This window comes from Phyllobates terribilis, unplaced genomic scaffold, assembly GCF_046119375.1.
Source record: "Phyllobates terribilis strain yellow unplaced genomic scaffold, ASM4611937v1 Scaffold_10__3_contigs__length_209671492, whole genome shotgun sequence".
In the NCBI taxonomy this organism is placed as follows: domain Eukaryota; kingdom Metazoa; phylum Chordata; class Amphibia; order Anura; family Dendrobatidae; genus Phyllobates; species Phyllobates terribilis.
Genome location: NW_027362770.1, coordinates 96,283,888 through 96,311,835, shown reverse-complemented (window position 1 = coordinate 96,311,835; position 27,948 = coordinate 96,283,888). Strand labels below are relative to the sequence as shown.

The 27,948-nt window shown below is 41.8% G+C and overlaps 1 protein-coding gene and 1 long non-coding RNA gene across 4 annotated transcripts in view; one reads left to right on the top strand and one right to left on the bottom strand.

The window, feature by feature from the left end:
* The window catches only part of LOC141164430 (uncharacterized), an 82,556-nt gene that overhangs the window by 53,995 nt on the left and 613 nt on the right, over positions 1–27,948 (bottom strand). The window contains exon 1 of one of the 2 annotated variants that reach the window (XR_012250902.1): positions 491–549. The exons of the other annotated variant lie outside the window; for it this stretch is intronic. This is a non-coding gene — a long non-coding RNA (uncharacterized lncRNA). Of the gene's footprint in view, positions 1–490; positions 550–27,948 lie in introns of those variants that run through there. 2 annotated transcript variants of the gene reach the window in all.
* HARS1 (histidyl-tRNA synthetase 1) lies at positions 7–27,655 on the top strand. 2 transcript variants are annotated; one of them, XM_073649634.1, is made up of 13 exons: positions 7–178; positions 6,395–6,484; positions 12,570–12,689; positions 13,928–14,023; positions 14,326–14,451; positions 15,220–15,327; positions 18,643–18,741; positions 19,004–19,097; positions 20,096–20,223; positions 20,878–21,141; positions 21,274–21,390; positions 26,645–26,791; positions 27,456–27,653. In XM_073649634.1, the coding sequence occupies exons 1-13, from the start codon at positions 89–91 to the stop codon at positions 27,513–27,515; spliced, it is 1,539 nt and encodes a 512-aa protein (XP_073505735.1). In that variant the 5' UTR covers positions 7–88; the 3' UTR covers positions 27,516–27,653. The 2 variants fall into 2 exon arrangements, with proteins under 2 accessions (XP_073505735.1, XP_073505736.1); XM_073649635.1 differs by lacking the exon at positions 6,395–6,484 and having other exon boundaries at positions 27,456–27,655.

Here is a 27,948-nt window from a genome sequence, read left to right as displayed (position 1 = left end):
ACGACAGGATGGGCGGGAGCGGCGCACTTCCCTCTGCACTGCGCATGCGCGGCTCTCAGTACCGGCTTCTTGAGTGTGTGCGGTCAGCATGGCGGATAGAGCAGAGCTGGAGCAGGCGGCAGCGCTGCAGGGAGAGAAGGTGCGGAGACTGAAGCAGGAGAAGGCCAGCGCCGAGCAGGTGAGTGCGGGACAGCGCGGACATGGCGGAGGTGCGGCTGCTGCACAGTGCGGCCTGCGGGGCCCGGAGGGAGAGGCGGACAGCAGGGTGGTCCCCGCTCCTGTGTGCGGCCCGGTGTGACGGCAGGGTGGTCCCCGCTCCTGTGTGCGGCCCGGTGTGACGGCAGGGATAGGGTGTCATCCTGCAGTACCCCTACAAATTACAACTGCTCCGCATGATGGCAGGCTGCCTTTAAAGGGTTGTCCACTAGTAGGAAACCCCTTCTTGATATAAAAAATGTGGCCCCTATAAAATAGAAAAGCTTATACTCACCTCCCGTGCCGGCGCCATTCTAGTAGTGGTGGTACTTGCGATACCAGGGCTCTCGTGCTGTTTTTATGACATGTGACCCCGACGCCCAATCACCTCTGGCATCCGACTTCGGGCATTTTGAACATGAAGAGGAAGTCCAGGCTGCTGCAGCTGATCCGACTTCATGTTCATGTTCAATTTGTCCGAAGGTGGAGACAGTGATGCCAGCTTTGATTGGGGTCACATGTCACAACAACTGCATAAGAGCCCCTTTACCGCGAATGCTGACACCACTGGAACGGTGCCGGCACAGGAGGTAACATAGTAACATAGTTTGTAAAGCCGAATAAAGACTTGCGTCCATCAAGTTCGACCTTGTAGTTCTGTAATTGCTAAAGTTGATCCAGAGGAGGGCAAAAACCCCAAATGATTTGGCCAATCTTCACCTGAGGAAAAATTCCCTCCCGACTCTGAAACCAGCAGTCAGAATAAATCCCTGTATCAACCTACTATTTAATTTTATTTTTAAGTATATGCTGAAATCTGCCTGGTATCTAGAAATGCATCCAGTCCCCGCTTGAACTGGTGTAGTGAATCCGACATTACCGTCTCCTCACTCAGTGAATTCCATATTCTCACTGCTCTTACCGTAAAGAACCCCTTCCTATGCTGGTGCTGAAACCTTTTCTCTTCCAGTCTTAGTGAATGCCCTCTTGTTACCGTAATATCCCTCCTTTTGAACAAATCCCGGGCAAGGTCTCTATACTGTTCCCTAACATATTTGTACACATTTATTATGTCCCCCCTCAACCTTCTCTTTTCCAGGCTGAATAGTCCTAGTTTTGCCAACCTCTCTGGGTATTGCAGTCCCTCCATTCCCTTTATTAATTTTGTTGCCCTCCTTTGTACCTTTTCAAGCTCATTTATATCCTTTCTATATATTGGGGCCCATAACTGAGCACAGTATTCCAAGTGTGGTCTGACCAGTGCTTTGTACAGTGGAAGAACAATGTTCTCATCCTTTGCAGCTATACCTCTTCTGATACATCCCATTACCCTGTTTGCCCTTACAGCAGCGGCCTGACTTTGGGCACTCCAATTTAGTTTGCTATCAATTAAGATGCCCAAGTCCTTCTCCATCTCTGAATTCCCCAATGATTTCCCATTCAGTGAGTACTGGTGACTTCCATTTTTCCTTCCCATATGTATGACCTTACATTTCTCCTTGTTAAACCTCATTTGCCATTTAATGCTCCACCTACCCAGCTTATCCAAATCCCTCTGTAGGTCTGCACTGTCCTCTTTTGTATTAATTGTTTTACATAACTTTGTCATCTGCGAATATTGATATTTTACTATTTATCCCGTTGACTATGTCGTTAATAAAGATATTAAATAACATTGGGCCTAGTACAGACCCCTGTGGTACCCCACTAGTGACGCTTACCCAATCTGAGTATATTCCATTTATAACCACCCTCTGCCTTCTATCCTTTAGCCAGTTAGCTACCCACTTGCAGACATTTTCCCCCAGCCCCATCATTCTCATTTTGTATACCAACCTATTATGTGGCACGCTATCGAACGCTTTTGAGAAGTCGAGATACACGACATCCACTGGTTCCCCCTGATCTACTGGAGAGCTAACCTCCTCGTAGAAGTCAATCAGGTTTGTTTGGCAGGAGCGATTCCTCATGAATCCATGTTGGTTCGGGGTTAATAGATTATTAGCATCAAGATGCTCCGTAATTGCCTCTTTAATGAAGCTTTCAAAAATTTTGCCCACAACGGACGTCAGACTCACCGGTCGATAGTTTCCGGCGTCACTTTTCGCTGCCTTTTTTAATATTGGCACTACATTCGCCTGTCGCCAATCAAGTGGCACAGACCCAGTCTCAACAGAGTCCTTAAATATAAGATATAACGGTCTGTCTATCACATTACTTAGTTCCCTTAGTACCCGTGGGTGTATGCCATCAGGTCCTGGTGATTTGTTTATTTTAATGTTACTGAGGCATTTCTGTACCTCAACTTGGGTTAGATTTGTCATACTTAGTGGAGGATTAAGCTTGTCACTTCTCATTTCTCCTGTTAGTTCTATTTCCTTTGTGAAAGTTGTCGAAAAAAAATTATTTAATAGATTAGCTTTATCCTCATCTTTCTCTATGATTTTGCCTTCCTCACTTTTTATCGGTCCAATATTATCCGATTTAGTCCTTTTACTGTTTATATACGTAAAGAACAGTTTGGGATTTGATCTACTTTCCCTAGCAATACGTCTCTCTGTTTCCTCCTTTGCTATTTTTATTTGTTTTTTACAGGTTCTCGTTTTTTCCTTGTAACACATTAGTGCCTCCTTACTGTTTTCCTGTTTTAATCTCTTGAATGCCTCTTTTTTGCTATTTAACGCCCCTTCTACGTTCTTGTTCAACCATATTGGTTTCCTCTTATTTCTGGCCCTTTTATTCCCATACAGTATATATCTCTCGCACTGAGTATTCAGAATTCTTTTGAAGGTTTCCCATTTACTATTCGTTTTCCATTGATTAAGAACTTTGTCCCAGTCAATAAGTTGAAGGTTTTCTATCAGCTGATCAAACTTCGCCCTCCTAAAGTTTAATGTTTTTGTTGTTCCCTTATTGATAACCCTACTGAAGGGCATTTTGAAGTCGATAATATTATGATCGCTATTACCTAGGTGCCCCCCTATCTGTACCTCAGTTATTCTATCAGGCCTATTAGTCAATATTAAGTCCAACACGGCCTTCCCTCTCGTTGGTTCCTGCACTAGTTGGGAGAGATAATTATCCTTAATATTTGTCAAGAACCTTTTTCCTTTCTGAGATCTACAGGTTTCTGTTTCCCAGTCAATATCCGGGTAGTTGAAATCCCCCATTACAATCACTTCATTATGTTTTGCTACTTTCTCTATTTGTCCTAATAGCAGATTCTCATTCTCCTCTGTTATATTTGGTGGCTTATAGCAGACCCCCAGTAATATTTTATTATTATTTTTTGCCCCCTCTATCTCTACCCACATGGACTCGACCCCCTCTTCTCCCTCTCCTATATCTTCCCTTAGTCTGGGTTTTAGACATGACTTTACATATAAGCAGACTCCTTTGCCTTTCCCCTGTTTCCGGTCCCTTCTAAATAAACGATAATCTAATAAATTTACCGCCCAGTCGTAGCTATCATCTAGCCAAGTCTCTGTTATACCTACGATGTCATACCTCTCCTCCGATATAAGCGCCTTCAGCTCATCCGCCTTATTGGTCCGGCTTCTTGCGTTGGTCGGCATGCAAGATAAAACTTTGGGGTTATTTAGCATCCTATTCTTCTCTAACGATCTAACTGTACTATCCCCACCCCCCCTTCTCCACCCTCATTATATTCACTTCTCCCCTTCCCCCTTGCTTGCCTCACATCCCACCTATTTCCTTGGTTCCCCCCCCCCCCGTCTCTAGTTTAAAAACTCCTCCAACCTATTAGCCATCTTCTTCCCCAGCACCGCTGCACCCTCCCCATTGAGGTGCAGCCCGTACATACGGTAGAGCCTGTAGCCGACTGCGAAGTCGGCCCAGTTCTCCATGAACCCAAACCCTTCTGCCCTGCACCAACTCTTTAGCCACTTATACACCTCCCTAACTTCCCGTTGGCGCTCCTGTGTGGCTCGCGGGATTGGTAGTATTTCTGAGAAAACTACCTTGGAGGTCCTTGTCCTAAGTTTCTTACCTAGGTCCCTGAAATCATTTTTAAGGACCCTCCATCTACCACTCACTTTGTCATTGGTGCCGATGTGGACCATGACCGCTGGGTGATATGCTCACATCTCTCGCAGCAGTATGGATCCTCGAGCGGTTGCTCACGGAATGCATACATTGCGCAAGATGTACACTGCACGGCTCCGGCCAACATTGACGTCATTCTAAATATGGGGATACAGTCAGTATATATATACAAGTACAAAACACAATTATTTATATATAGGTGTATGGACGGGGATCAATTAGGGATGTGCAAGTGTATCAATTGGATATCGGCGGGGGATCAATTAAGTATCAAGTATGGACGGGGGAATCAGATAAGTAGGTCAGGTGGATTGATTAAGTAAAAAGTAAAGTAAATAAAGAATGAAATACAGTCAGCAATTCAGTCCTAAGTCCTCCCTTCCAAACTCCCTGAATCCAAAGTCACTGAAAAACAAGTCACACTTACTTTCGTTCGCACTTACGCTCCGGACACACGCAGCTCGTTCACACTCGCAAACTAAGAGATTTAAAGAGGTTTTTTTTTTTTTTTTTTTTTTCCAGCAATGTACCCTTCTCCTCAATGCACTTCCAAAGGTAAGTATAGGCTTTATTATTTTATTGGGGCCAAGCGTGGGGTATGAGAAGGAGTTGTCAAAGTAGTGGACAACTTCTTTAACCCCTTCTTGACCAGAGTCAGTTTTTATTTTGCGCTTACTTTTTTTTTTTCTCCCCTTTTGCCAAGATCCATAACTTTACTTTTCAGTCCATGTTGACATATGAGGGCTTGTTTTTTTGCAGTTCAAGTTGTAGTTTTGAATGACTCTTCCACTGTGCACTGACAGTGCTCTCCCTTGCTGGGACATCAGTCGGCGAGGGAGTGCACTGTCACTGCATTAAAAATAATGTAGCATAGTGACAAGATCCTACTGAGCATATGTCGGAATTGACAACCGATGCACACTCTGTAGAGAAGGGACCAGCCCAGTCCCTCAAATGGACGTCACTGATGACGCTTTGTTTTTGGGTGGGGGCAGAGGCTGCAATATTAGTTTCGGACCACCCCTTTAAGGAGTCCATAGTGGCCCCGGCTCTCCACCCCCAATATCATACGGTTGAAATAACGCTTTTAGTGCACAGCAAGCATCTGGTGGTGCCCAGTAGTGTGCCCTGTGTCTGCCCGCTCCTGGTGGTCCTCATCCTCATGTATGAGGATAGCTGAGTGCAGTGCCCAGTCTAGGAGAATACTGCAATCCACAGATCCCATTTCATCATCCTCTTGGCTCTCAGAGCAGTGCAGCATTCACCGGAGGGGAGTTGTCCTCATCATCCCTTTTATGAAGGGTTGTAAACATGACAGTGAAGTCTTACAGCCCATCTCTTAGGAGAGCTTGTCAATAAGTGTGAGATGAAGAGGAAGCGATGTATAAATCCCAGGACCTTGTTAGTGTCCATATGAGTCACTTCACATCAAAGGATTATCATTCCCTACAGAATGTGTCAGAAAGTCGCCCGTCAATCTGAGAATGAGAAGAACATGGCATTGGTGTAGCAGTGTATACCCTTCAGACAGGCAATCCCTGCATGTATGACAGATGTGACACATGCAGCCACGGCAACACTTACATCGATGCCGAGCACGCCTCAAATACTCGGCGAGCACCTGAGCATGCTCGCCGAAGGGGTTAACAATACATACTCGCTCAACACTAGTCTGTATATAAGCCCCCAACTCCCCCTGCATATTGCAAAAAATACTCCTTAGAAGTCTCCCGCGCAGCACGCTAATCAGCTAATATGGGCATCGGTGGTCTGGGGTCTGCGCCTCTATCGGTAGCATTGCCGTCCTCTTGCCTTGATTGATGCGCACGCCTGTGCTTCAATTACGAAGGCTCAAGGTTCGCAGGGATCTATGGATCACAATAAGAAAATAATGCAAACTCTTCTTGTAAGGACAAGAAGTAGGAGTCTAAAATAGCCCCAGAGGGCAGTGTAAAAATTACATGGAATTAAAAAAAAAAAAAAATTGCCACTATGTAAAAAAAGTAAATGTAATACAATCTGATTTGAACAGTGGGTGATTTTCTGATTGCTTTCCGTATGCCTGTCAAGCCTCCTATGTGCTTCTCTCCATAGTATAGGGTTATGGTACAGTAATGATTATTTACTTTCTCAGATTGCCGAAGAAGTTGCAAAACTTTTAGAGCTGAAGGCAAGGTTGGGACAAGATGATGGGAAACACAAGTTTGTTCTCAAGACCCCAAAGGTAATGTATACAAGATGTATTGTTGGCAGCAAAGCAAAGATGAACACGTTATGAAGAATGTGATTGAAATGATTTTTTGAAATACCTACTGGAAAAGCAAAAAATGTGTATGACCGTAATGAATAAATGACTCTATTACTTGAGTAATAAGCCCCTTAGGCTGTGCTCACGATGTGCGGTTTGTTCTGATCAGTCATTCAGTTTGTGAGGTTTTCCTACAAAATGAATTGTTTAAGGAACAGTTCAACACTGCATAATGGTCACTTATCCAGAGAAAAGGTCATCAGTATGAGATTGGTTGGGGTCTGATACCTGACATCTCCTCGGATCGCCTGTTGTTTGCTCCAGTGGCCCCCGGAAGTAAACCTATTGAAAGAAGCTGCAAAACACAATTGGCGGCTGCTACCAATCACTGCATGGCGGCTCCTATTCAAACAATCTGTGTTTGTGCCGGGTGTAGGACCCTGACTCATCGGATATTTGATACATCCAGGACTGGTGCTGTCAGCTGTCACTCACATGACAGTGTTTGGCTGCAGCGCTGCCTTCAGACACAGTGCCAACATCACTAGAATGGTGCTGGTCTGGGAGGGGAGTACGTGATGTTTTTATTTTACATGGGGCACTGTTTCATTTAAGAAGGGGTTGTCTCTTCAACGAGAATTTTCATCTCTCCCTCCATGTCTGGATTAGTATATACTTGTATTCACCAGGAAATAAGTTTTCTAGAAAATCTTTACGTAGAACAGCAATAACAGTATTCTTGTAAAAAAATCCCAGACTATCAATATAGTCCTAAGGCCATGATGCAAGTTAAGAGACCCATTCTTGGGCTTTGCTCACTTATTCTATATTTTACCCAGATTCTGCAGGAAAATCCATGGCAATTCCAATGACAGTCCACATCTACTCCATAGGAATTAGTTATCCACAAACCTTTGCTAAAAAAAAAAAAATTTCATGTAGATTTTAGCCTGCACTGTGGGTAAAAATTATCAGTCTGCAACTAATTTCTGCAGATTTCGTACAGAAAAGTCCTACTAAATAACAGGGCTGATGCTTGTGCAGATCTCCGGGGACTGAATGAGGTTACATTCACATTTTATTTTTGATATTCCTTTTATCTCTTCCCGTTTTTCTGACCAGACAAACAGAATTAATACCTAAAATGAGTCTGTTCCTTAACTGATGCAAAGACAAGTGGAGGGACCCGATTGATTATTATTTAGCCTTAAAAATTTCAGATTTCTTCTGCACATTTTGTGGTATGATACATATGGGGTTTGCAACATGTAGATCCAACACGTGAACAAACCCTTAAAGGGAATCTGTCACCAGGTTTTTGCTTGCCCTTATAATAGCAGCATGCTGTGAGGGCAGAGACTCTTAATCCAGCTATGTCTCACTTACTAGGCTGCTTTCTGTGTTTTTTATACAATCAGTTAACACTAGAACTACTGATGGAGTCATTTTGACTCCTTTCGTTTTTTATTTCTCTTCTGTGACTACATTTTTCAGAATTCCGGCTTGAAACTCGGTGACTTTTCCTCAAATATGATGTGAAAAAAGATTTTGTGAGAATAAATAATTTTGGTTAAAAATTTGCGCGTTTTTTTCAAAATTTACCAAGAACTACTGAAGGGAGTCATTTTGACTCCCTGCTATATTTTGAGGTCCTTTTGTCACTAAATGTTGCTATAAAGTTTTGTGCATAATTTTTTCACTCTGTCTTATTTACCCTGATGTTCATATAGATGTAGTTCAATTTACATGTCAACTTTTCACATTTTCCTTGTGTTTTACCTGCTTGTATTACTGTGTAATGCTGAACAAACTCTATCTGATGAGGAGCTAGATGCATTCATTGCGATATTCTATGCTCGTGGAATATCTGGCACGAACCGTCACTCGATTAGCAGTATTTGGTGTAATGACTGGGGAATACCGTTTTGCAAAGCGACAATGTCTAGGGACCGCTTTGTTGAAATTATGAGGTTTCTCAGATTTGATGAGAAATCTACTCGATCGGAGAGACTGCAAACGGACAAGTTTGCTCTATTTTCTACTGTGTGGGACAGGTTTATTGAAAATTGTATTGCGTGTTACGAACCTGGCCCATACATAATGGTGGATGAGCAACTTTTCCCAAGCAAAACTAGGTGTCCATTCACGCAGTACATGCCTTCCAAACCAGATAAATATGGCCACAAATATTGGCTAGCTGTTGATAAGAGGAGCAAATATCTGGCAAATGGCTTCCCTTATCTAGGCAAAGATGACACACGCCGTGCTGAGGACCGTTTAGCTGACCATGTGGTAATGAAGTTATTGGACCCGTTTTTGAAAAAAGGTCGCAATGTTACAACCGATAATTATTTTACTTCAGTAAAATTAGCTAAACAGCTAAAAAGCAAAGGAACAACCATCGTGGGAACACTGAACAAGATAAGGCGAGAAGTGCCTAAAGAAATAAAATCCATGAAAGAGGAATTGTACAACACTAAAGTGTTTAGAAATGAAGACAATTTTACACTGAGGCTGTGTTCACACGATGCGTATTTCATGCGTTTCCGCGGCGTTTTTGCAGTTGCGTAAACGCCGCGGAAACGCATGAAAAACGCATGGTAGAAGGGAAGCAAAGTTCCCCAATGGAAATCCGCATGTGCTGTGCCCATGATGCGGATTTTTCCGCAGCGTTAACGCTGCGGTCAAAAATCCGCAGCATGTCAATTAATTTTGCGGAAACGCGGCGATTTCGCCGCCATTGACTTGCATTAGAACGCGCCAATTCCGCAAGACAGCATTTGTACTTGCGTAATTGGTGCGTTCTAATGTGCGGATGGTACCCGGGTGTGGAGGACAGGAGACTCTCCTCCACACCCAGGTACCATTAAAAAAGCTGTAAAAGAAGAATAAAATAAAAAATAAATGTATTCTTACCATCTGTCGGCCCGCGCACCGCTCCTGCTTGGTTCCCGGCACTTGCAGTGAGTTGTAGGACCTGCGGTGACGTCAGAGTCATGTGACGGGTCACGTGACGCTGACGTCGGCAGGTCTTTCAATTCAAAGTTGCCGGGAGAACGGAGTGAGCAGGACAGCGCGGGCCATCGGAGGTAAGTATATACACTCTCTCGGTTCACACTGTATAAATCCATGCTGTTTGCATGGATTTATATAGTGTGACCTAGTTATCAAGCACTTTCCAGGTGATGCTAACATCGCCTGGAAAGCGCTTGTCAATCTGCATGCGGAAACGCATGTGAATCTGCATGTGGATCCGCATGTATTCTGCAGGAAAAACGCATGCACAATCTGCATGCGTTTTTTCTGCCAGGGAGATGCAGAAATGATGCAGAAATTTTCTGCTTCATTTCTGCATCGTGTGCACATACCCTTACAGTATATCAAGGAAAGCCCAACAAAAATGTTGTCATTTTGAGTTCCGTCCATCCAGATGTTGTTGTTGCGTCTGATTCCGCTAAAAAAACTCCAGAAACGGTGAAGTTTTACAATGAAACAAAATATGGAGTAGATGTAGTGGATCAGATGGCACGAAAATATACCACACGAACATGCACAAGGAGATGGCCTGTTCATGCATTTGAAAATGCCTTAGACTTTGCGGGTATAAATGCATGGATAATATTCAAGGAGATTACCCACCAAAAAATGTCACGCAAGGCATTTTTGCAAACGCTTGTGAGAGAGTTGAGTGGTCCTTATGTCACAGATAGGGAAAAGGGTTCCACGTCCCAAGTTTCTACATGCTCAGAAGTGATGGTTCAAACTAAATTTTGCCAGATCAAAGAAAAGTGCAAGAAAAATAGATCTGTCGGAAATTGTAAGACTTGTGGTAAGTCTTTGTGTGGGCAATGTACTGCCATAAATCAAAGGCAATGCCTAAAATGCGAAACACCAAATGTTTAGAAGGTGAATTCTGCGCCATATTTTCATTTTTATGCTCCTCCACCTACATTTTCTCTGCTTTTTGTTCTTCAGTTGTTGTTTATATGTGTGCACTTGAATAAAAAAAAAATGTTTGAAAACGTCTATTATAATTATTGTTATTTTCTGTAGAAAAATAAGAAAAGCAGAAAAAAAACAATCAAAAGCATTACTGTTGGATCTCACAATAATAATACATTACAAAAAATATAATTATTAATAAATAACCACAAATGAAACTCTAAAAATAAACGAAAACAAGCAAGGAGTCAAAATGACTCCTTTCAGTAGTTCTAGGCGGGGTCACGAGTCCAGTAGTCCTAGTGTTAATCTGCTGCAGATCTACCAGTTCCCTTGACTGCTGAGCTGTGTAACCCCATCCACACCACTGACTGCTTTCAATGTGCATAGGCAGAAAGCTGCCATTCACTGGTCAGGGCAGGGCTGGATTATATGGCAGCAGGTTTACTAGTCCTCTAGTGATAATCTCATACAGAAACTGATTTCAACAAAATTGCGCAGTAAGTGACACATCGCTGGATTCAGGGTTTCGGTCTCTACATTATGCTGCTCTCGGATTAGGTAGCAATAACCTGGTCACAGATTCCCTTTATAGAGATTGTTTTTTTCCCTGTTGTGCTACAGTGTTCCTAACTGTATATCCCGTGGAAAACTCCCACCACCTTCATGAAGGATAACATTTCATATATTTCATCTTTTTTTTTTTCACAAATGTGTCCCTACCACCTTTACAGCATTGCAATGCATTTGTTCTAGTTTTGTAGACTTCTGCAGCAGTCAATGCATTTGCCTTTACCGGAAACTAAAGTGTACATATCATTAGAGCAATGCACTTCGTACAACAATATCTACCAATGTCCCAAAAGTGTTAGTTTAGTCCTGTGTAGGCAAAGCAGAATGTTAGTTTTGGAAATGTGCATCAAGCTGAGAGCAATTCTCACTGCTGATTAAGAGGAGCCCACAAATATGAAGAGTTAATTTGAAGTGAGTTCCTGAGCTGATCAGATCAGCAGGTTTCATCCACCAAACTCCAGTCAACAACAGGGTGCTCAAGAGTTTACAATGTCCTAAAGAAAAAGGATGTTTGTGTGAGGAATGTTCTGCCTCAAAGAGCGCACTTGAGCATGGAAATCATCAACATCCGCTGCTGGCAGCTCCCTTTGCAGTTGCCGACTAATGACATCCCAGATGTGCTCGATGGGAGACAAGTCTGGGGAAGCTGCAGGCCATTGTAGAACATTTAGTCTACACAGGCATTTGCACGACACTGGGCTACAAGCCAGAAGGTCAGTTACAGGTGGTCCATTGACCTCACGCCACCGCTCTCACAGGCTACCAGGTAGCAGAATAAACTGCAATAGAGGTCTATCCTCTTCAGTGATGAGATGCGCTTTTGTCTCGGACGCTATCAAAGCTGGAAATTGATCTGGAGACCACGCTGGCGATGACTTGTAAACCTTTATAAAGGAACGTCACAATGGTCCTACTCCTGGGATTATGTTGTGGGGTGGCATATCCTACAGTAGCTGGACCTCTCTAGTCTTCATTATGAGCACACCAACAGCTCGGCATTACATTGATTTGGCCATTTCAAAGGAGCCGTTTTTCAGCACTACAACGCCAGGATGCATGTTGCTTGTGTTACCGTGAGGAGCCTATGTGGATTAAATGTACTACTATAGCCTGCAAGGTCTCCGGATTTGTCTCCCATTGAGCACATCTGGGTTGTCATTGGTCGGTGATCACAGAGGAGCTGCCAGCAGCGGATCTTGATGATTTGCCCATGTGCATTCAGTGCGGCAGAATGTTCCTCAGACAACCATTAATAATCTCAGTGATAGCAGCCGAGGTTGTATGTGCAGGGATTTCTGTGTGCAACGCTCTCACTCAATACTGAATAAATCAAGATAAATTTGTTTCCGTTTTTTCATCGTTTGCATATCATGTCTATCGATCCAGGGATTCGCATCATTTCAGAGCTTTTCCTTTTTAGTTTTGCAATTTCAGGGTTAAGGAATATGATTATATATAATATTTATTGATACAGTTCCAACATGTATACAAGTTTATCTTGTTTTCTTTGCACTCTTCATTTGTTTTTGTTTTTTTTTCGTTTTAGGGCACAAGGGATTATAATCCCAAACAGATGGCCATTCGAGAGAAGGTTTTCAATACGATTATTAACTGCTTTAAACGCCATGGTGCTGAGACCATCGACACGCCTGTATTTGAGCTGAAGGTGAGGACCTGTCAGTGATTTCCGTCATCTGCAAGAGATGAAGTTCTATTTTATCTTGGTAAACCCACACAACCACTTGTTTGAAGAATGACTTTACATTTAGGGGACTGAAGAACTACTTTGAAGTGCTATTGTGTGATGTTGGGTATACTACATGATCCTAAGCATGGAAGACCTCAGTTGTCCACGATTATAGTTGCAATTTCACTAGAACTGCTGGAAAGTCCAACCAGGAAAGGTTCAAACCGGTGGAAGAGATCTGTCTCCCCAGTGTCTGTAAAGATACCTTGTTCCCAGCAGTTTAATGATCAGTCCTCAGTGCTGAGCTTGGTAAAATATTAATGCAGTATGATAAATATTACATTAAAGTGGAGTTCCACCTTTTATTAATACATGAAAAAGGTAACAGTAATGAAAGGATTTGTGTGTGCGCTAAAGACATGAGATGGGTAACCTGGAATTTCCACGGTAATGCTGAATAAGCAGTGTGATGAGGACTATCTGCCATAAAACCAATAAAAATATAGACATTTGGGAGTCCTCCAATGCTCCTGTACATCCATATCAAGACTTTCCAGTCACGTGAGGTACAGGCGTGTGAGTAGATCTTCCAGTCCATAGTGTAGAAGAAGCGATGATGCCATCTGGGACTGCTGCTTATACTGTGTCTTGACCCCCAGGTAAGTAGCAATCAGAACATCATAACTAAATATACGCCACTTGCCAGAGTACTAGGAAATCACTAGGATATGCCAACACTATATGATGGGTAGTGATCCGACCTCTTGTACCCCTCTGATCCTGAGAATAAAGGGGCCACATCACTTGTGTATTACAGTGTCCCCCTCTGAATCTTCCTACAGGATGTCCCATTCACATGTATGGAGCTGTGCTGCCAAGAAAACTCTTAAGAAATACTGTGCTACGATCTCGGGGTCATTGTGGGATCCAGAGGTCCGATTCCTGCTGATTATAAAGTGATGGCAATGTGCCAGCGCTTTTTTTTTAGTTTTTTTTTTGAAGCGATTGCTGTTAAGACAATAGAATAGTACTTATTTTCTTATAGTTTAAGAGGAGGCGACCACCCCATGTAGCCCTTAATACTAGGGGTGTGGTAGACATCGCGGTCAGCCAAATTTTAGCTTTTGTAGAAGATCTGTCTGTGTGCATGTCTAGCTTGGGTTGCATGGACTTTTCATTTTCAGTTTTTATTTAAGACACCTATCTTTATTTTTCAGGAAACACTAACGGGAAAGTATGGCGAAGACTCTAAGCTTATATATGACCTGAAAGATCAGGGTGGTGAATTGCTGTCTCTACGTTATGATCTCACTGTATCCTTTTTAAAAAGAAGTGATCGACCTCTGTTTTCACATCGAAACAGCGGGGAGAAGTTGGAGTGGAGGGACCATCAAACACGACCTCCGCCTTTCCACTCAAAATCTATGGCACTGACAAATAGTCAAAATGTAGGCGCTTTCTATTCAGTTTGATTTTTAGCTTTCAAAGTGTGTATGAGATAGATGTAGATTTTTTATATACATACATACATACATACACACCTATACCTATTGCACACCTATTACATTTCTCCAGTGTTCAGCAACTGCTTTACAATCCTTCACTTCACCACCAGGTTCCATTTGCTCGATATTTGGCAATGAACAAGATTACTAACATTAAGCGTTACCATATTGCTAAAGTTTACAGAAGGGACAACCCAGCTATGACCAGAGGCCGCTATAGAGAGTTCTACCAATGTGTAAGTCTTAGGAGACCCAATCTATGTGGTATAAATATTATATATAATATATATGTTATACATTATATTAAAAAACAAACTACAGCCCATATTTCTGTTCTATTTAATAGAGACATTTAGAGGAGTGTTTGTAATAGAATAAAACGTTTTGGAATTTGTTTTTCGTTTTACTTAAATGCATATATTTTGTGCTGAAAATCATTTTATTTTGTTTTCCTGCACATTGCTGGCTGCAGAATGAGTTAAATTAGGATATGTCAGTCAACTCATTCTGAGTGGAACGTTTGCAATTCTTTCATCTGTCTTTTTCTGAGCTCTTCTCAGCTGATCTATGAGCACAAAGTTCAGCTCCGCTTTGATAAGGTCTTTGGAAATAAGTTGACCTAGAGGAGCTCAGAAAAAGACAGGTAAAAAATCCTAAGCTTTTCCATTGGAGCGAGCTTGCTGATGGATTCACAGGTTAGTCATTCTGCCGCCAGCAATAGACTGAAGCCCAGAGGTAACTAGAAAGCAAATGGTGCAGTTATGATTCAACCCAATTGTAAAAATGAATTTTCGCCAAACATACATGCATTGAAGGATAAATTGACCATGAAGATGTCCATATCCATTTAATATTCTCACTGATTTCAATAGGTTTTTCTGATGGCACATTTAGTTGCATTCACGTATCGTCCATTTTGTCAGGTTTCAGATTTTTGGGCTGGGTAGTTGTCTTTTCTAGTCTTCTATAAGGTGGTGACTTGTGATTATTCCATTTTCCTTCAGGACTTTGACATTGCAGGACAATATGATGCTATGATCCCTGATGCTGAATGTCTGAAGATTGTTCATGAAATTCTGAGTGAACTGGAGCTGGGAGACTTTTTAATTAAGGTAAGGTGATGGGACGCTTGTCACTACTCACAGACAGGCCGTGAGGCAGGGTAGTCAAACGTTCCGGGCTCAGATACCATGAGAGCACATAGTAAAGGGAAAAGGCGAAGTTAGTTTACAGTCCGAGGTTAGAACACCGGAAATATAGCGAAACAGAGCAAAGGGGCTAGGCAAACTGATGGTCCGAATGCGGTCCAAGGTTATTCAGCACAATATCAATAAGCAAAACAGAAATACAAGGCAAACCACTGAGCAGATGCTATGTCTGGGACTGATAGCTCAGCTAAGTAGCTGAGTAATAACCTGGAACAGGGAACTCCTGAAAGAAACTCAGCAGCTCCCAGACTCCGATTGGACGGCTGGGCTGACCATCCAAACACAAACCACTCAGCACGCACCTGCACCAGATTGGAAGACTGAGCTGTCAATCACCGTGTCCAAGACACACTGAGCTGAGGAATTGTGACAGGTGCTATGTTGTCCTTTTGAATGAAGCTGTGAAAGGCTGACCAAGATAGTCCAAAGTTGTACTTGGCTATCTGCTGCAGTCCCATAGTCTTTGTCTGGAGAAGTAGTGCAAATGCGTGACCACCCCTCCATTCATGCAAGCAAAAGAGCTCCGCACTGAATTGATGGAGAACAAAGATCTTGATGCAATAAGTGAACGTTTTATTTTCACCCGCAAGAAAACCTTAATTAAGGACATCTAAAATGCATGTAGGTACATCATTGATATGTTAGAACATATGTGATAAACATAAAATGGAAAATATGTACAAAAATAATATGCAAAAAAAAAAGGGGGAGGGTTGACGAGGATTAATACATGATTAGCAGGTAGTAAATGGGTAAAAGAGGTGGGATTTCTGGAGGAGGAGGGAGGTGTGTTGAGGGGAGGGAATTCTGGGAATGGATCAGGGTTACATAGGGTCAAGGAACATAATGGAATCATGCATAGTAATTAGAAAACAAACTGCTTACAAGTAGGCATTAGTGATGATCAAGTATGAATTGTTAACCCTTTCGAGCGAGCGTGCTCGCCGAGTATTTATGTGTGCTCGGCATTTCTGTTACTGTTGCCGCGGCTGCAAGTTTTATGGCTGTTGGACAGCTATGACATTTGCAGCTGCGGCGACAATAAAAGAAATGCCGAGCACGCCAAAATACTTGGCGAGCACCCGAGCATGCTTGACGATTCATACTCTATCATCACTAGTAGGCATAAGTCAGATGAGAACAAGCCAGCAGAATTATCAAAGGATCTCATGTAGTCAAGTGCATTTATGTATAGGGAGTGGATATCTAAAAGTAAGGGAGATCTATTTATTTCCAATTATAAAGTATAAAATATAAAATGAAATACTAAACATGTAGCATCAAATGTTCATAAAGTGGTAAAGAGAAAACACAATTGGGTAAAGGGAATGAATAGTCGTTTATAGAGATCTTAGTAAGAGAGTAGTAGAGGAGTAATCAGAGGTGAAGATAGATTAAAGTTGTGGTGCAATGAGTGGTTATATGGAAGGATGTTAATATAGTGGAGCGCAAACTGTTAATGAAAAGCTTACTTATATTGTAGAGGACCTGGGTATGAGGTAGATGCACCCCTCCATTTAAACTGGATAATATGGGGCCCTGTTCTCATGATAGGTGAGGGCACAGGGAAGGTACACAAAAAGATCATACATTTATCACCTACCATGGGGCCCCACACACGTTTGACTAAAGTTGGCTGAACTTAACAATACCGGTGGGATTAGTCAACAGTCTGTGTATAGGGGGCCTCCTGACTCATCATCTGTTGGGGTAAAGATTGATTCAGCCTCCTGAATTTGATGGCCTGATCTTCTTGTTCTCCAGGAGATGACTCGCTGGCATAGGAGTCTGGCAGGGGCTCTCGCAGAGAGCGTTTGGCCGTCCTGATAGCGTTCCTGTGTATCAGGCAGTTGGGAGAGAGCGGTGAGCTGATCGATCGTTTGGTCATCAGCGGTTTAATGTGTATTGGGGCCTTTATTATAGCCCAGTACTGTTGTAAATACACTCCTCAAAAGGAAAACTAGAACTATGGAAACCACAGGATGGACAGACATGTTACTCATATGCATATGATGAAAAAAATGTAAAGAACATTTTCAAAACCTCTCAATTTTCTAGAGTACAAGTGCTCACACTCCTAAATCCCTGCACTTACAGCCTTGCCTGCTATCAGTGAAGTTATTAATGGTTGTCTGAGGAATGTTCTGCCACTCTGTATGCTCTTGGGCAAATCATCAAGATCCGCTGCTGGCAGTTCCCTTTGCAACTTCTGACCAATGACGTCACATTTGTGCTCAATGGGAAACAAGTCTGGAGATGTTAAAGGCCGTGGTAGCACATTTAGGCCACAGGCTGCTCACAATAACACAAGCACCATGTGGCCTGGCGTTGTCGTGTGTCCATGATAGCCCACTATTTTTAACCAACTTAACTTATGTTCGCTTTACAAAGACTGATCCAGGCTATATACAAGCTGGTCCGTGGTCGTTTACTGGCCTGTTTAGACAGGTCGATGTACATTCTATGATCGCTAATATGATTGTTCTGCGCACATAGAATGTCACATTATTGGCAGCACATCTCCCATTTACGTAGGACGATATACTGCTGATAACCAATGATTTTTATGCCTGCATGAATGATCCAATCACCAGACGAGTGTTTTGCTTATTTGACAAGCGATTGCCAGCCTGGTTAGATGGGGCGATAGTCATGATCCCTTGTTAGCAATAAATTCCTTTTCTACATGTGCTGTTCCACTATAGATGGTGTAGAGTCACTCTCAGGTAGGCAGTAGGTAGCGTTCACAAAGGCATTGGATTCTTGTATCAAAAACAATGTGATGTTTATTTTTCACTGGTTGCACAGTACCAAACAAAACCATAAACATCCCTAGCCTTGTCCATGTGCTAACTAAACACAGATCCTGGCTACTCAGATGCGGCTGAGCTAGTTCCAGTTCGGTCAAATAAAACTGCTATCCTTGGCAACCAATGATACTTGCAGTTTGGTGCATATGACCTGCGCAGTCTCTTCTCAGAGAGATTCTGGCCTGTCTCTTTTTAGCCCCAACACACATCCCAGTCTGCTCAGCCTCCCCAGCAGGCTGAATTAGGTGAAAACCCAGCCTGGTTATATGCAGAGTTTAGCCAGGTGTACCTAATCCGACTCTAGATTTAACCCTAGCCTACATGGCTTTACTACAATAGCAATAGTGGTCGTAAAGGTTTTCTTGTTGTCCTTATTGAAATGATTTATTTATTACATTTTTCCATGCAGGTAAATGACAGGAGAATTTTGGATGGGATGTTTGCAGTGTGTGGTGTCCCGGACATAAAATTTCGAGCAATTTGCTCTTCAGTGGATAAATTAGACAAGGTAAAAATAATCCCATAACATATTTATATTACATAATGAAAATGTCAGCTGTACAAAGCGCCTATTATGCTCTACTATATTCAGACAGTATTTCCAGCATACTTTCATACCAATGACAATGAGATCCCGTACTAATTTCTTATACATTCCAAATATTTTTTTTAATAAGTCAATTCCACTGCACATTTGCTTGAACATTTAACATGTGACAGCTGCTCTTCCCGTTTTAGAAGTGTAATTAGTCTTAATTCCTCCTTTTCAGACCCCATGGGAAGAGGTGAAGAATGAAATGGTGGGAGAAAAGGGACTGGCATCTGAGGCTGCTGACCTGATTGGGGAATATGTCCAAAATAATGGTAAGTCAGGCCTCGACAGGTCTATGGTACAAAGCCACTGATGTTATGGTGGCGCAGCAGAAAGCTTCAGTCCACAAACTTCTTAAAAGAGGACTTTCATAAATGAGCCAATTTTTGTTTTTGCGTTTTTATATTCCCCCTTCCTCTTAAGCATGTAAGACCTTTTTTTTATTGCAGTACTACAGTATTGCTTTATTTAGGGAAATTAATGATTTTCACAGGGCTTCATGAGAATACAAAGATGACAGTGATGGGGGTCCTAGTAGGCCCCCAACTGCTAAGACCTCATCAGATGCACAATCCTGACCGAACCATTTTAAATGTCGATGACGTACATTGACCGTGGAATCTAGATAAACAGAGGCAATAGGAGTTAGCTCCTTTCACTGCTGTTAGAAGCAGGTGCTGTCTGTATAACACAGCCGTCACTCTACATATATGTGATGGTCTCACTTCCTGCTTATACATCTACATGCTCAAACAGAAGAGGATAACTAATCCTGTGGACTGGTGGTAGGAAATGTTGAGCTATTCTGACAAGCTAGTCAGCAAAATAAAAAGAAATGTTATTCAAAATCATGGGCTGATACCAGCAAAATACACAGCACCCATGTCCTTGCTTTCTTGAATGCCAGGGACAATTTCTTTTGAATAGAAAGAGAAAAATAATAAGTAGAAAATTAAGGCGGTTGCCCACTTGGAACACACCCTATCCCCTCCGGCTAGATAAGAGCTGTAGCGAAGCTTTATTAGGCACTACCAGGCATAGTTTAACAATATATTCTGCTGGTTACCATTCTTCAGACCACCATTAATGGCCGACAAGGCTGTAAGTGCGGGGATATCTGCACATGGCGCTCATACTCGATACCGAATAAATTGAGAGGTTTTTGCACTTTTTGTTTCCCTTTTTTTTTTCCCCCCAAATTTGCAGATCAGTAACCATTGCTGTTTGTAATTTCAATGTACAGTAATCTAAATATTGTAACACATTTTAGGTGGATTGGATCTTATCGAGAAGCTTTTAAAAGATCCTAAACTCTCAAAGAACAAGCTGGCGCTAGAAGGACTGAATGACATGAAGACCCTCTTTCAGTACTTGGAACTATTTGGAGTCACCGATAAGGTGAGGCACTGTTTTAACCTTGGTGAGAACACTAATGGCCCTATACACATGAGTTAATGTCCGCTGAACCCAGGGATTTTGTTAGGACCCGTGGGCCATCCAATGTGCATGTATGAGCCACAGGCAACTTATAAGAAGCATTAAGAAGGGTAAAGCAAAAAAAATATAGTTCAAAAAATGCATTGGTGAATGGTAGAATCGTAATTATCAGTGTTTCTTATCTAAAAGTGCAAAGCATAAATTCAGATACTGCAGATTTTGTTGCAGAAAGTTCTGTAACTCTTCCCATTCATTTGACTGGAACCGATTTTTCAGTCACAGCAATTTCTGCAAGAAAATATGCAGCATTTTAATTCTTTCCTTGGTGGGGTGATTCATTAAAGGCTTCAGGCCAGTTTTCAAGGTTAAAGAGTCACAGATTTTAGCACTTTTCTAAAAAAAAAAAAAGTGTACAAAGTATAGCTGAATGAGGTGTGGATGAGCTTTACCACACTTCTGAATGGCAATCCTATTACATTAGTGCTGATATTTGTACATACTGCAGTTGGACTTTCCATTTAGGTAATTGTAAATGCAATTATTATTCTAATTTTCGGCAACTCCATTCATTAGATGCACTCGATTGAATCGTGGCTTTTTTTATTCTCCTTGCAGATATCTTTCGATCTCAGCTTGGCCCGTGGTTTGGATTATTATACGGGAGTTATTTATGAAGCCATTCTGCTTCAGAATCAAGGGGAACAAGAACAGCGGCAGAATGACCACACGGAGGAATCGGTCAATGTCGGCAGTGTAGCCGGAGGGGGGCGATATGATGGTTTGGTGGGGATGTTTGATCCAAAGGGCAGGAAAGTTCCATGTGTGGGCGTCAGTATTGGAATTGAGAGGATATTTTCTATCATGGAGCAAAAAGCTGAGGTGAGTACTATAATAGGTCTATTCTTACTTTTTGCCATATTAGCATTTATTGGAAAAACTGTACAAAACACTGTACGTATATTTATATCCCATATGGCCTCCCACAGTCCTATTTATATTTTTTCCATTCAGGCTTCTGAAGAGAAGATTCGCACCACAGAGACCCAGGTTCTAGTTGCAGCAGCTCAGAAGAAACTTTTAGAAGAAAGAATGAAACTTATAGCGGAGCTGTGGAATGCGGGCGTCAAGGTAGATGATCCGGGTCCTATCTACATTACATCCTCATATTCCAGCTGTTGTGAAATCTCATTTTAGTGAAGGTTTCAAAATAATTTCAATATATTGTCCTTCCTTACACAACATAATAGAGAATTATGGATACAGCATAGCTCATAGTGCTGCAGAGTATCTAATTCTCATTCCCTTGTGTGGGAGTTATGAAAACCATTCCACTCGGCCAGAGCGCGACCTCAACGTTTGGATGCAGTTATTCCTATATCAGCCATGAATGAATGGATGAGATGGAAATTGCCCAGTATAATGTAAATGCCACCTGGGTGCACAGCCAGCACCTGCCTCGAGAAGCAGCAAGTGAAGCCAGTTCTGCTCACTTCAGATGCCACAGACAACAGCATTCAAGTAATGCGACCCAGGCTATTGGTGTGCAGTTAATCGCCTTTGTCCACTATCTGCGACTTGATTGCAGGGTATTGATGGGTTATGAAGGTAGCCATTGGCTTGTTGATGGTCCCCGTCTCTTTTTTGTACTCCTCCTACTAGCAAAGCCTGTTGCTGGGCTTCATAAGAGATCAGTAAATTGACAATATATTGCAATATTAAATTAATGCAGTGTGTTGTACATGCAATCAGTTGCAAGTTCACGTTCCCTAGAGAGACGAAAAGAAAGTGAGACCCCCACCGATCAGCTGTTGGAAGAGTTTGTGGCCTCTTCATTGTGTACATTGGCTTACAGACTGGTTCTTGCTTGCCTGCGCTGTACGTTTTCTTAGCTGCTGCTCAAGATTTTGAACCGGTAAAGTGATGCAACGACGCTACAATATCTTGAACGGCCGCTGAGAGAAATAAGTTTCTGTCAACTGCAAACCAACCTAAAAAGCACTCCTATGAATATTTTTTTTTTTTCATCAAATGGGTGTATGTGTATGGTGAGTAGTGTAAGTGTATTGATATACTCCCCCCACCACCACTTTGTTTGGGCACCATCACTGTTCTACTCCTCTTCTCAATGATGTCACCGCATGTTAGGCTAGTCAGCTCATCACTCTGTGTGAGCCGGAAGTCTTTTACAGTGTAAACCTATGGCACCTCGTTCTGATTCTCCATAAGCTGATGTTGTAGAGGACCCTTCTGGGTCACTCAAAGTGCAGCGTGACCCGGAGTGTTTGCAGAGCGGCGACAGCACTGAAGAGGAGCAGAATGGCGCTGGGCACCGGAGAGAATAGCAGTAGGGGAGTATATTAACCACTTCGCACCAGAGCCTGTTTTTGCCTTCGTGACCGGGCCAATTTTTTCAATTCTGACCACTGTCACTTTATGAGGTAATTACTCTGGAACACTTCAACGGATCCCCCTGATTCTGAGACTGTTTTTTCGTGACATATTGTGCTTCATGATAGTGGTAAAATTTCTTCGATAAAACTTGCGTTTATTTGTGAAAAAATCGGAATTTTGGCGAAAAATTTGCAGTTTTCAAACTTTGAATTTTCATGCCCTTAAATCAGAGAGATATGTCACACAAAATACTTAATAAATAACATTTCTCACATGTCTACTTTACTTTACATCAGCACAATTTTGGAACCAAAATTTTTTTTTGTTAGGGAGCTATAAGGGTTAAAAGTTGACCAGCGATTTCTCATTTTTCCAACAAAATTTACAAAACCATTTTTTTAGGGACCACATCATATTTGAAGTCACTTTGAGGGGTCTTTATGACAGAAAATACCCAAAAGTGACACCATTCTAAAAACTGCACCCTTCAAGGTGCTCAAAACCACATTCAAGAACTTTATTAACCCTTCAGGTGCTTCACGGGAATTTTTGGAATGTGGAAGAAAAAAATTAACATTTAACTTTTTTCACAAAAATGTTACTTTAGATCCAATTTTTTTTATTTTCACAGGGGTAACAGGAAAAAATGGACCCCAAAATTTTTTGTGCAATTTCTCTTGAGCGTGCTGATACCCCATATGTGGAGGCAAACCACTGTTTGGGTACACTGCAGGGTTTGAAAGGGAAGGAGCGCCATTAGACTTTTTGAATGTAAAATTTGTTTGAATAATTAGCGGACGCCATGTTGCATTTGGGGAGCCCCTGATGTGCCTAAACAGTGGAAACCCCCCCCCCCCCCACAAGTGACACCATTTTGGAAACTAGACCCCTTAGGGAACTTATCTAGATGTGTGGTGAGCACCTTGAACCCCAAGGTGCTTCACAGAAGTTTATAATATTGAGCCATAAAAATAAAATTTTCACATTTTTCCCACAAAAAACGTTTTTCATCCCTTAATTTTGCATTATCATAAGGGTAATAGGATAAATTGCACCATGAAATTTGTTGTGCAATTTCTCCTGAGTACGCAGATACCCCATATGTGGGGGAAAACCACTGCTTTGGTGTACGGCAGGGTTCGGAAGAGAAAGGAGCGCTATGTTGGCTGGGATAGGCAGCAGACACCATGTCACATTTGAAGAGTCGCTGACATGCCGAAACAGCAGGAACCCCCACAAATGACCCCATTTTGTAAACTACACCTCTCAAGGAATTCATCTAGGGAAGTAGTGAGTATTTTTTAATTTATACCATTGGGCAGTGAAAAAAGCATAATTATATTTTTACCACAAAAAAATGTTTTACCCTCAGATTTTACATTTTCACACAGGGCAATGGGTAAAAATGGTGCCGAAATGTGTCACACAATTTCTTCTAAAAGTGTCAATACCCCATATGTGGCTGTATCGTACCGCTTAGCCATACGGCGAGATCTGGGAGGGACGGAGTGCTATTTGACAATCGGAGAACAAATTATTGTAGAATAGGCATTTGGATTTGGGAGCACAAAATTTCTGAATTTCTTTTGGGGGGCAAGGACCATTTTGCTTTTCCAGAGCCTTTCTGCTACCAGTAACTTGGAAGTCCCTTATATTTTTAACAGATGATGGACGTGAGTGGGGACTAGCTTTTTTTGAGGACTGAGTTGAAGCTTTTATTGGGAACATTTTACGTAACATTTATCCGGCGCTCGAGGCTGAGCACTTACATCGGGGTTTCCATCTAAATTTCCAAGTGATGTAATTCAGATGAAACCCCTGCCGGATCCATTTACTGTAATGAGGCAGCAGAGTTACTCTGGACTCCGTCTGGCCTCTGTTTAGCGGTGTCCTTTTTTTCTGAAGTGCACAAAACTGTGGCCAACCGCACTTTTATGCATACCTAAAACAAATGACACCGTGGGATCACAGGCCAGATGGCATCCACAGTGGCCTATATCTGCCTCATTACAGGGAATCTTCCGTCATGGGTTCCGGCTGAATCACTTATTTCAGAGATTTACACGGAAACTCTGTAAGTGCTCAGCGCAGAGCGCAGGATAAATGTGAGCAGAGCCTTACTGCGATCTTTGGGAGACATAATAAACAAATCAGTAGCAGGTGAAGAATTGGTTTTATTTATTTTTTACGCCGTTCCCCGTGCGGTATAAGTGATGAGATTACTTTATTCTTCGGGTCGGTGCGATTACAGAGATACCAGATTTATATCAGGTTTTTATGATTGACAGCTGTCACACACTAAGACGCTTTTTTTTGCAAAATCTAGTTTTTGCATCGCCATATTTTGAGAGCTATAATTTTTCCATATTTCGGCCGACAGTCATGTGATGGCTTGTTTTTTGCGGGACGAGTTGACATTTTTATTGGTACCATTTTTGCGTACGTGACATTTTTTGATGGCTTTCTATTCCGTTTTTTGGGAGGTAAAATGAACAAAAACCAACAATTCAGGAATTGTTTTTTGAGGTTTTTTTTATGCCGTTCTGCGTGTGGTAAAAGTGATCAGGCAGCGTTATTCTTTGGGTCAGTACGTTTACAGCGATACTACACTTACTGTGTATTTTTTTTATGTTTTGGCGCTTTTACACAAAACAATTTTATAGAAAAAATTTTTTTGCATTGCTTTATTCTGAGCGTTATAACTTTTTTATTTTTCGGCTGATGGAGCTGTATGGCGGCTTTTTTTTGCGGAACAAGATGAAGTTTTCAGTGGTACCATTTTTATTTCCATTTTGCTTTTTGATCGCATTTTTTTTCCATTTTTTGTTTGGCGATATGATGAGAAAGCAAGTTTTTTTGCTCCGTTTTTTATTTATTTTTATTACGGTGTGCACAGGAGATAATTAGTGTGACAGTTTTATAGCTCGGGTTGTTTCGGACGTGGCGATACCAAATATGTGTACTCTTTTTGGTTTTGCATAAATATACGGATTTATTGGTTTAATATTTTATTTATTTATTTTGTGTTATATTTTTTTATTTTTTTTTTACCAGTTTAAAAACATTTTATTTTTACTTAGTCCCTGTATGGGGCATTAATTTTTATTTTTCTGATCACTGATCTCATGTAATGTAATAGACAGACATATATTACATTGTATGAGACCACTGCTGACAGTTTCACACTGTGTCTCCTGCTGGACTCAGCTTGCAGGCTGAGCCAGGCAGGACACCATATATGGCAGATCTGGAGGCGGTCATGTGACCTCCAGCTGCCATAGCAACGCCAGGTCCTGGAAGGTATAAGGGGGCCGTCGGAGAGGTAAGTGGACTACCCCCTCTTCTCCTGCTGTCTTCTATATGCCGCGATCACTATAGATCGCGGCATATAGAAGACAGCAAAGGGTTAACCTCACTGGGACCTGATCCAATCAGGTCTCGATGATGTTCCCTGTCAGAGCTAACGCTCTGCACCGGAATCGCAGCGCTTGCAGGACCCCGGGGGTCCTGAGCGCTGCGAGACCACCCACCGTTTTTAAACGTCGGAGCTGCACAGAGCCCAGCAAGCGCTGATGTTTATCTACAGTGGGCCGTCGCGAAGCGGTTAATACGCTCACACTATACACATTTAATGAAAAAAAAAATCTTTAAAGCAATTGTATCCATCATACTATCCTATAGGGACAGGTCCCAGTACTAATATACAGTGCCCACTGGCTTCGAGATCCTGACACAGACGGCTGTAGCCTTTGTTTAGTGACGCACTGATGGCAGTGCAGTCCCTGTTCCTCTCCATTAAAGTGAATGTAGTTGTAGGATTTCTGGAAGGATCATAAATCTGCAGTCTCTTCCCTAATACCAAGGAAGTTGTTGTGACCATGATATTTTTTGGAATTTGATGGGCTGTAGCATCTCGCCAATATATCTTTTGCAACAGGCAATAACCAGGTTTCCAGGACATTGCCATTTATCATCTATTTTGTTCTTACAGGCAGAACTATTGTACAAAAAAAATCCAAAGTTACTCAATCAGCTGCAGTACTGTGAAGAGAGTGGTATTCCACTAGTGGCCATTATTGGGGAGCAGGAACTCAAAGATGGAGTCGTAAAGCTGAGAGACGTTTCTACAAGGGAAGAGGTATGTAAGGCGATCTTCATATAAGGCTGTTACTAATGCAGTTTGATTTTAGCCAAAACCATTAATATTCTATATACAGAGGAGAATACTGCAATAAATCTGCAGAAGAGTGAGACTTAAAATTCCTGTCTCTCACAATCCTGGTTATAGGCAAAATTAGATACAAGCCTATCTAAAGGGGGTATTCAGGACTAGAAAGTCATGGCTGCTGTCTTCAGGGAAAATTAAAAAAGGCACCACACCTGTCCTTTAAAAGCTTGTATCGCAATACCATCCTTAACCTGTGGACAGATGTGGCGCTGTATTTGAGCACCACAGCCATGTTTTTAGCAACCTGCAGAACCCCTTTAATGGTGATTTGTAGTGATTTTTCTTGCTGATGATATATCAGTGCATGTCCCAGTTGACCTTAGCTAATCGTCTTATAACCAAAGCTAGGGAAAACTTCTTGTCAAAAAAAGAGGGCAGTCCGTTCACCAATCAGAATGCTTCACACATTTTCAAAATGGCCTGATTCCTTTTGGTTTCCTCTGCACCACCCCCTGTGTATATTCTAACATATCCGCACAGTAGAGACAACTTTTACTCATTTCAATGTGTTAGTACTCATCTGATCATTTCCATCTTTACCGTGTAATTTTTTTCCTATATATTTTTATTTTAGGTTGATGTTTCAAGGCAAAATTTGGTGGAAGAAATTCAAAGAAGAACTAGTCGGTTTTAAGACACGACCATAAAGTTTAGTCTAATACATATTTGGGTCCACTGGTCGCTGACCTTCTGTTTTCAGTAATTATTTATAAAGTATATGTGAAAGAACTTTACATTTCTCCAGCTTCTTTATCCACAAGGTCATACAATAAACAGTTGGATAACGTGAGCGCCGTTCAGCGTCTGACTGTTCATGTATTTAAAGGGAGTTGTGCAGTAACATCAAAGCCATTTATTTTATATTTTGATACTTTTTCGAACCCAGCGATATTCAATGTTTTTATTTTTTCTTAATTTTTAATGGGAGAAAAGGGGGCGATTTGTACTTTTTTAAAAATTTAGTAAAACTTTTTTTTTCTGATATTTTTGCTAGTCCCCTTAAAGTGCTTGTGCAATGTACAGCAATACCATAGTATGGTTATGTATAGCTAAATTCATGGTCTCCT

What these genes read in the sequence shown, in the direction of transcription:
- HARS1 (XM_073649634.1), top strand. Translation starts at nt 89, where the DNA reads ATGGCGGATAGAGCAGAGCTGGAGCAGGCGGCAGCGCTGCAGGGAGAG. An exon ending in CGCCTGTATTTGAGCTGAAG is followed by an intron (nt 12,690 to 13,927) that starts GTGAGGACCTGT and finishes TTTATTTTTCAG; the next exon opens with GAAACACTAACGGGAAAGTA. An exon ending in TGGGAGACTTTTTAATTAAG is followed by an intron (nt 15,328 to 18,642) that starts GTAAGGTGATGG and finishes TTTTCCATGCAG; the next exon opens with GTAAATGACAGGAGAATTTT.